General features: G+C 35.4%; 1 protein-coding gene across 1 annotated transcript; it reads left to right on the top strand.

Annotated features, from left to right (window-relative positions):
* The first annotated feature begins 6,393 nt into the window (after window positions 1-6,393).
* On the top strand, window positions 6,394-8,524 carry LOC115717193 (protein PSK SIMULATOR 3). Its single transcript, XM_030646153.2, has one exon. The coding sequence runs from the start codon at window positions 6,669-6,671 to the stop codon at window positions 8,208-8,210; it is 1,542 nt and encodes a 513-aa protein (XP_030502013.2). The 5' UTR covers window positions 6,394-6,668; the 3' UTR covers window positions 8,211-8,524.
* Window positions 8,525-10,479: the final 1,955 nt, after the last annotated feature.

Here is a 10,479-nt window from a genome sequence, read left to right as displayed (position 1 = left end):
CTAACTTCACTTCACCTACTGCCTATATAAACTCCTCTGCCTATTGTATTCAACATATACAAGATTTTGAGTAATATAGGTTGTCTTCTTCATCTTTTGCTCTGTTATTCTTCTCATATGGTATCAGAAGTATCTTTGCCCATTGCTTCCATGGCAAGACCTTCAACCTGATCCCAAGATGTGCTCCTCCATCTATGGCTGATACTACTGCAGCAGACATCACCTCCGAACATCCTGCTGCTCCTAATCTCAACTCCTCAGCCATTCGTCGCAGAAATCACACCAGGCCTCCATCACAGAACACCTCGAATCCTGAACTTTAAGATCAATCTACCATTGTTGACGATCAACACCACACTGCTCCTCCAGCTGATCGTCCTCTCAATGATGATAACTCCAGTCCTTTCTTTCTTAGCACTGGTGACCATCCCAGACTTGTGTTGGTGTCTACCGTTCTCAATGGCAGCAACTATCAATCTTGGAAGAGAGGAATCACCATGGTATTAGTGGCCAAGAACAAGATTGTTTTCATCGATGGGTCTCTCCCTCGCCCTGAAATTGGTAATACTCTTCTCAATTCTTGGCTTAGATGCAATAATATGGTTATGTCACGATTACTTAATTTGGTTTCTCAAGAAATTACTCAAAGTATCATGTACTTTGATTTGGCCATTGATATGTAGAATGATCTTTCTGAGAGATTTAACGAAGGCAATGACCCTCTAATTTTTCAACTTTAAACTCAATTGACCCGATTACAACAAGTTGACCAATCTGTGTCATCCTACTTCACCAAAATGAAATCCCTTTGGGATGAGTTGAAGGAATTTCAGCCTACCACCACTTGCACTTCTGGTGCTATGAAACTTTTTTTGGATTACTATAACCAGAGTCAAGTTCTTCAATTCTTGACTAGTCTTAATGAATCCTTTGCCTCGGTTCAAGCTCAAATCTTGCTCAATGAACCCATCCCCAAGCTATCCTGTGTGTTTTCCATTATTATTTAGGAAGAGCGCCAACATTCTCTTGGCTCTACTAAAACCATTCCTCTATCTACTGCTTCCAGCTCCATGCCTAACCATCCACCAAGAGCCAAGAAACCTTGACCATCTTGCTCTAACTGTGGCAAACCAGGTCACACCGTAGACAAATGCTATTTTCTACACTAGTTTTCTCCTGGTTATGGAGACAAAAAAAGACAACAAAAAGGGAAAGCTAAAGTCAATCTTGCCAGTTCTTCTAACCCTGATGCAGATGGCCATTTGATTCCCTCTTATCTTTCAACCCAATGTCAGTATTTGATCTCTCTTCTCAGCCAGCAACTCAGCAACAACACCCCTCATGTTGATCTTGCTGCAATGGCACCTACTGCTTCTAACCGTGTAGGTAAAAATCAATTCTTATCTCCATTTACATGGATTCTAGATAGTGGTACTACTCACCACATTTATTCCAAAATCACTTGCTTTAGTTATTTTTCCAACCATATTCTTCCCCAACATGTCATTCTTCCCAATGGAAATAAAGTCTTGGTGCACAAATCTGGTACTGCTGTTATTAACCCTCATATAACTTTTCATAATGTGTTATATGTCCCAAGTTTCAAGATTAATCTTTTATCTATTGCTGAATTGGTTAATAACAACTTTAATTCCATTACTTTCTATCAAAACAATTGTGTTATCCAGGATCTTACTCGAAATATGGTGATTGCGACAACTAAAAAATATGGCAAGCTATTCCTGCTGCAACAAGATACACCAACAATTAATGCAACTTTTTTTTAGTTTGAAAATAAACATGTAGACCATTAGCACAATCACCTTGGTCACCTTTCTATGTACATTTCTAATCTTTTCAATAAAAAGAATGCTAATTCTTCCTCTTTTACAAATCAGCACTGTCATATTTGTCAATTGGCCAAACAAAAACGATTACCATTCATTTCTAATCATAATCTTGCCAATAACATCTTTGACTTAGTGCATATAGATATTTGGCGTCCATTTCACATTACAAGTATAGAAGGATACAAGTATTTTCTTACTATTGTTGATGACAAGTCTCGTTTCACTTGGACTTGTATCCTTAAAAATAAGTTTGATGTTCAAACTCTCATACCTAACTTATTTAATATGGTATGCATACAATTTTCCACAAACATCAAAGCTATTCGTTTAGATAATGCTAAAGAATTAAACCTACAAACTTTCTATACATCTAAGGGCATCCTACACTACCATTCTTGTGTGGAGAGACCACAACAAAACTAAGTTGTTGAAAGAAAAAACCAACACATCTTGAGAGTGGCTCGGGCTCTAAGTTTCCAATCTAATCTACCTTTGGTATATTGGCCTTTCCTTGTACAAAATGCCACTTACCTTATCAATAGAACTCCATCCAAGATGCTCAAAGGCATCACTACTTATGAATCTCTCTATAACATTGCTCCTAATTATGAGCACTTATAGAGCTTTTGCTGGTTAGCTTATGGCTCCACACTTCTCTCCAAAAGACACAAATTCTCTCCAAGGAGTAGAGCTTCCATCTTTATTGGCTATCCACATGGCATGAAAGCCTACATGCTCATGGAGAATGCCACAAAACATATTATCTTCTATGAACAAATCTTTCCCTTAGTTTCCTCATCATCTCCATCTAACATTGACCATCTGTTTCCCCCAAATAGTTCTTCATACTGTTATGCCAGTGCATAAATTTCATAAGCCAATCAACACAAATCTAATCCTCACACCACCACATATTAATCATGATAAACATCAAGAGACACTTGTTGTCTCTAACAATAATACACCTGCATCAGTCTCTACTGATGCAAATCCTATACCTGTTGTTTTTCCAGCAACTGCAACATCAAACCAGCAGTCCCTTATTGTTGCACCTACTACTGGCCGCACCAAAAAAACACCAGAACACTTGCAAGACTATGTATGCCATACATCATCCACTACACACCTCATTGAATCTTATCTGTCCTACATTAAATTACATCCCCAATTTTGAGATGTTGTACTTACAACATACTCACAAACTTAACCAAAAAATTATGCTGAAGCATCCTTATTTCAGCATTGGATCCAAGCTATGGACAATGAAACCCAGGCCTTAGAAAAAAATAACACTTGGATTATCACCAAGCTTCCTCCTGGCCACAAAGTCATTGGCTGTAAATGGTTTTACAAAGTGAAAATAACCAACATGGGGATGTTGACAGGTTAAAAGCATGCCTTGTTGGCAAAGGTTCCAACCAACAACATGGCATAGATTTTTCCCAAACCTATGCTCTTGTTGCCAAGTTTAATACTCTAAAACTCTTCTTGGCGCTTGTAGCTATTTACAATTGGCACATCCACCAATTACACATCAATAATGCCTTCCTCCATGGGGATCTCCATGAGGAGGTCTACATGCAATTACCACTGGATATAAGGCCCCTCCTCACTCTGTTTGTAAACTAAACAAGAGTATATATGGCCTGAAACATGCCTCTAGACATTGGTACTCAAAACTTAGTACCACATTAATCCAATATGGCTTCATACAATCCAAATCTGATAACAAATTGTTCATTGAACAAACAACATCAAATTTCTTGGCCATTCTCATTTATGTGGATGACATCCTTGTTGCCAGCATCAATCTCTCGAACATAACACAATTCACTACACCCATTGATCAAAAATTTAAACTCAAAGATCTTGGCAAACTTCGGTTCTTCCTTGGCCTTGAAATTTGTCGAACTAAGGGGGGCATTTCCATCTCCCAACCACCCTTCACCATGCAATTACTTGCAGATACCGGCTACATAGGTGGTAAACATGCTTCTACACCTATGGAAACTAACCTGAAACTCAGTAAGGTCAAAGGCACTATAATCACAGACCCGACTGCTTATCGAAGCTTTATTAGAAAGTTAATCTATCTAACTATTATCAGGCCTGATATTACATATGCAGTGAACCACCTTAGTCAATTTTTATCTTGTCCTCGAGTTCCACATCTTCAAGCTGCTCATAGAAAACTGCAGTATCTCAAAAAAACTCTAGGCTAAGGCATTTTCTTCCCTTCAAACAGTGTTCCCAAAATCATTGCTTATGCAGAAACCAGCCTATCCCCAGCCAATGTTCAGCTCTCATTCTTTGTTGATGCCGATTGGGGAAGCTGCCAATATACTAGAAGATCAGTTTCAAGATATTGTATATTCCTTGGTAAATCTCTAATTTCATGAAAATAAAAAAAAAACAGCAAGTTGTCTCACGTTCTTCTGCTGAAGCTGGATACAGGGCCATGGCAAATGCAACATCAGAACTAACTTGGATCCTTGCAATTCTGAAAGAATTTGGTGTCCCCATCTCTCCAACACCTAAGCTATATTGTGACAACACGACTGCAATCCACATCAGTGAAAATCATGTCTACCATGAACGCACGAAGCATGTAGAAATTGATTGTCACTTCATCCGAGAAAATTTCCAACAAGGTTCTCTCTAGCTGATGCACGTCTCCTCTCACAAAAACCTAGCTGACATATTCACCAAGGCTCTTCTTCTCTCTCAGTTTAACAATCTTGTATCCAAGATGGGTGTTAACATTTACACTCCATCTTGAGGGGGGCTATTAGAATTGATTAGTCGAATTGGTTAGTTAGTTGTTAGGAGTTTAAGTCAGTTAGTTAATTAATTAAGTTAGTTAGGTTCTTCCCCTAACTAACTTCACTTCACCTACTGCCTATATAAACTCCTCTGTCTATTGTATCCAGCATACACAGTATTTTGAGTAATAAAGATTGTCTTCTTCATCTTTTGTCCTGTTATTCTTCTCATATGATATGTATAACTTCTACTTGAGCATCTCCAATGAGAGTTGTTCATTGGAGCAGTCTTTCCATACATGTAAAGTGGTCCAATTTTTAAGACTAAATTAATAATTTTATGTGAAGTGCTGCTCCATATAGATAATGGTCATATGACTTTTTTTTTTCTTTAATTTGTTTATTAGAACAAAATTATTTTTTACTTTAAAACTTTATTAATTTAATGTGATGTGAGACTAACTATTGAAGTATATTTTATAAGAAAATGTGACAAATCTCACGAAGATGAGAGAAAAAAATAATAAAAAAATAATAATATTTTAGAATAAAATAAATATTTTGACAACTACAAATGTTGTCCATATTTGAGGAACTCTAAAGAATTTCTTTCCAAATTTCAAGAAAAAAAAGGTAAATTGCGGCATAAATACCTAATGTTTTAGATTTTATACACTTAAATACATTATCTTTATTTTTAGAGGCAAAAATACTCAATGTTACGATTCTCTTACACCCGTTACTACTACTTTCGTTAACGCATAAATATGGATACGTGAAGGGTCCAGATGCATTACATAAATACCATTTTGGACCTTCTCTTTTACAAAAGTTACCAACTGGACCCTGTGTTTTGTTAAATGACAAAATGGACCCTGTATTTTCTAAAATAGTACAAATAGGACCCTGAATTGATTTTTTGTCAAAATAAAGTTTAATTATAATCCGATCTAAAAGTGCTATATGACAAAACTGTTTACATTTTTTATATCTGTTCGTATTAAGCATTTTCTTCAAGTTGGTTGTATTAAAAAAAAAGTTATCAAAAATTAAGCTCAGGATCCTATTTTTTTATATCTGTTCGTATTAAGCATTTTCTTCAAGTTGGTTGTATTAAAAAAAAAAGTTATCAAAAATTAAGCTCAGGATCCTATTTTTACTATTTTAGAAAATACAGGGTCCATTTTGTCATTTAACAAAATAGAGGGTCTAATCTGTAACTTTTGCAAAACAGGTGTCCAAAATGGTATTTACCCTTTATTTATTTTTATTTTAAAACTTAATATTCTTAATATCAGAAACTAAATGCTACTTGTTTAAAAAAATCCAATTCTCATAATAATTTTCACATGTACTGCACTGATTCACTCAGTTATAATAATTTAGGTTAACGGAAGTAGTAGTAATGGATGTAAGAGAATTGTAACATTAGGTATTAACGTCTCCAAAAATAAAAATAATATATTAAGTGTATAAAATCTAAAACATTAAATATTTATGCTGCAATTTACCAAATAAAAAACCTCCTATTAAAGAATTTTCAAAAAAAAAAAAACTCCTATTATTCTTACATTTTTTGAAAAGCGTCTGATCTTAAACTCGAAACGACAAAGCAAAGCTTTAATTATTAAACTAATCACGCGCTACCAGTGCATGTGGGTGTGAAAATAACAATATATATGTATTTATTTTCTATAAATACATAAATATATTTATTGATATGTAACTAATAATATAATAATGATAATAATCATATATATAAATATTTAATCTTTATATCAACTTCTGAGTGAAAGGTCTGTGGTTTTTTCTAATTAGACTCTTTCTGGAACACTTCGAAACACTCCACGAGCTCTACACTCTGCGATTTCACATCTTTCGCTTCTCTTTCATCCTTATCTTTCTCACCCTCTCTCTCTCTGCAATTCTCTCAACTCTTCAATTATTCATCTTTCACTTTCTATCTCTTACTTCTAATAATACCCATTTTCTATATCTAATCTTCTTCCTCTTCTTCTAGTTTTTATTTTATTATAATACACACATATATATAACTATGGCGCTAGAGACATGGCTGATCAAGGTCAAGACCGCTATATCCAGCAAATTCGACGTGGTTAGATCCTCATCATCGCCAGCACCGGCTCACCCCAATAAATCATCACCAGCAATGAAGAAATCATCAAACGTCGGCGTTTTGGCATTCGAGATTGCTGGACTCATGTCCAAGCTCATCCATCTATGGCAACTGCTTTCCGATAAGAACATGATTCGTCTTCGTAACGACTCAATCTCACTAGACGGAGTTCGCAAGATCATCTCTAACGACGAAGCTTTCCTACTCGCCCTCGCCTGCGCAGAGATCGTCGAAAACATCCGCCTACTCGCCAAGTCCGTCGCCCGAATCAGCAAGCGCTGCGACGACGTTAATCATTGGAATTTCGACCAATGTTTCAGAGATTTTGCAGATTCCGGTCGAGACCCACACGGCTGGGTTCTCTCTTCCAAAGACATGGAGGCCAAGAACAAGAAAATGGACCGTTACGTTACCGTAACGGCTGCACTTTACAGGGAGATCGATGAGCTCTCGGTTATGGAAGGAGGGTTGAGGAAATTAGCGTTGCAGATGAGCCAAAACGACGCCGTTAGCATGAGTAACAGTAGTATTAGTAGTAAACTAGAGGAGAAGATTACGGATCTTCAGCAAAAGATTTTGTGGCAAAGACAAGAGGTGAAGTACTTGAAAGAGAGGTCCCTCTGGAGCCGAAGCTTCGATACTGTTACTTCTGTTCTCGTCAGATCCATTTTCACAATTTTAGCTAGAACCAAGCTTGTTTTCGGTTTAGGAGCACACTACCCCCCTTGTTCTTTGCCACGTAGTCTCTCTGCTTCTGCAACAGTTCACCCATCCGATCATCATCAAAGCCCATCCAATCTCGATACGTGTAGTCATTTCGTTTCTGGACCGTTAATGAAGCGCGACGACGATGATGAACCGAATAATAAGAAGATTTCTACTGTTAATACTGGGTTCTTTGAGTCGAACTCGAAGCTGCTAAAGCCGCCGCCGTCGACGACGCTGGGAGCGGCGGGGCTAGCGCTCCACTACGCCAACTTGATCATAGTGATGGAGAAGATGATAAAGTCGCCGCAGTTGGTGGGTGTGGATGCGAGGGACGACTTGTACTCGATGCTACCGAACAGCGTAAGATCTTCGTTGAGGTCCCGATTGAGAGGGGTTGGATTCTCGGCGAGCGATCCGGTCCTTGCCGGAGAGTGGCGGGAGGCGTTGGGGAGAATCTTGGCTTGGCTTTCTCCCTTGGCTCACAATATGATAAAGTGGCAAAACGAGAGGAGCTTTGAGCAACAGAACTTGGTACCCAAAACCAATGTTCTTCTATTACAGACTCTATTCTTCGCAAACAAAGAGAAAACCGAAGCCGCCATAACTGAATTGCTTGTGGGTCTCAATTATATTTGGAGGTTCGAGAGAGAGATGACCGCTAAGGCCTTGTTCGAATGCCACATCAATAATAATCTTAATGGGTTGCTCGACAATAATACTCTGAAGACTTCTTCTAGCCCATCGTCATCATGATCATGGAAATATAGATATCAAAGATCACAGCTCAAGCATTAATTTTGATAATCTTTTTTTCTTCATCATCTTTTTTAATGATATGATTTTTCAGGTTTTAAATTAATTGTATAAGTATGTGTATGTTGATTTTGAGAGGTTTGACTGATGATTACTGAACAGTAATTTCAGATCTATATTTTGAGGTTAATTAGTTTTTAATTGTATTGATGGACTCTTGAATCTTGATCCATCAGATCATTGTATATGGTAATTAATATATATAGAGTTATATATGTAAATGGTCTGATTTTCTGCTAAGTTTATTTCAAATATATATTGGATGCGTGGATGCGTGTGGTTGCAATGATAACATACAATTTTTATTATTAATGCAAAATCTTAGATTGTTGTTTTTTTTTTTTTTTTTTTTGAACTGGAAATCTTAGCTTGTTAAATTGTAGTACATAAAATTTGAAAGAAAAAAAATTGTAGCACATACAATATGTATATATATATGGTTAGTTGGACTACTGACTAAAGAATTGGCATCTCAAACACAAAATAAGTACTTAGTCTATGTGTAGGTAGAATCAGTTAGCTGAGAATAAGAAATAAGAATATTTGTGGGGTCCTAAATTTATTTATAAAAGAATATGATTCAGCTGCAGAATATTACAACAACTAATAGCTAGATGGTCGGAAGAGCTAATGCTAACCACTATATATTTATTTTAAGAAATAATAAAACAGATCATTATCATTTCTTATTTATTTTATTATTTGTAATGATTGATTCCAAAACCTACAGTCTTCTCTGTTGACTATCTATATCATGGCAATGCCAATTAGAGTTTTCTTTTTGCTAAACGTTATCACTTTATACCTTTATTATAAACCTCTTTACAATCACTCTCTCTAAAAATATTTTTATTTATCTTAAATAATTCTTAAGGGATTAAGGAATTTTTTAATTTGATTATTTTTAATCTACTAAGGTGAGTGTGGATAAATTTTAGTTTTTAAGCTTAATTTAATTATCTAATTAGTTTAATTTCTAATTTTTACATTATATAGATTGGGATTGTTCCATCCGCTGAAAAAAAATACAAAAAATTGAGTTTGACTTGAATATTTTTATTTAAACATATTTTTGATATAGTATAAAAAATAGATATTTTTTGATATATTTTTTTAATTAAGTAACTAAACTAAGCATATATATTAAAATTTCTCTTTTATTATTCGTCATTGGATCAAATCTAATAATTTAATATTTTTAAATTTAATATTGGACTTTTTTTCAGTTTTAACCAAAAAAAAAGTAACAATACTAAAAAAATACTTTCAGCTGACCAAATAAACAAAGATACAACCAACCTAAAAAATATTACACAAATACCTCTTACACACACCTTCAACCCACGATCCACACTTTTTGGGATTGAAACCTTCATCTGATGCAACCTTCGGTCGACCACCCAGCAATCCAAGACAACTGAAACGAAAACCAACTAGAAAGAGAACCACTATTAATTCTGTCAACTTCACATCAAAACAGGGGTTGTTTTGAATTTATAAAAAAATGTGACGAAAAATTGTTGGGAATATTTTACCAGGATCTAGATTTACAAACAAGTATATTGATTAACATCCTAAATATGAATTCTCTAAAACAATGAAATAAACACATAAGGGTTTAATAAAACCTAACATTGATTGCAGTGGAATATAATAACTCCTTCCGTTCAAGATCTCTAGCCCTTGATTTCTTTCTGTAGCAGAGCATTATCAAGATCTGAACTTGGATCTCTTTCTCTCCTTCGGGTTTGGTTACCACCATCTTACTCACTATGATTGAGTACTTGACTTGCTAGGTGTGGGCAGGACACTCATGCACTCAAGGTTCGAATATGGAAGAACAATGAAGGAGGTGAAAAATCACTAAGGAATGAACTCTCTCATCTAGGTTGGTTGAATAGTCAAGTTTGATAGTAGTTTGACAAGTGTCAAGTGGATCAGATGAGAGTACCATGTCCTTTTATAGTGTTTCAACTAGTGATTAGGTTTGAATAATATGGATTAAAAAAGAATAAAATATTGGGCAAAAAATCACTTCTTGGCCGTACACTTTAAAGGGTCAAACTATAGTTAGATTTTTGCAAATTTATTTCAACCACTTATTCTTCCTTTTAGTAATACCATATTTTCCAATTCAAATCCTATGAATGCCAAAACTATATATTTAATAATTATAATTAATTACTAAATAAAATTATCATTTATGTAA

The sequence above is a fragment of the Cannabis sativa genome, chromosome 5, assembly GCF_029168945.1.
Source record: "Cannabis sativa cultivar Pink pepper isolate KNU-18-1 chromosome 5, ASM2916894v1, whole genome shotgun sequence".
Taxonomy (NCBI): domain Eukaryota; kingdom Viridiplantae; phylum Streptophyta; class Magnoliopsida; order Rosales; family Cannabaceae; genus Cannabis; species Cannabis sativa.
Note: the sequence above shows the minus strand (reverse complement) of the source record. Positions and strands in the feature narration are given on the sequence as shown.

Coding starts and splice junctions, on each gene's coding strand:
- LOC115717193 (XM_030646153.2), top strand. CDS start 6,669: ATGGCGCTAGAGACATGGCTGATCAAGGTCAAGACCGCTATATCCAGC.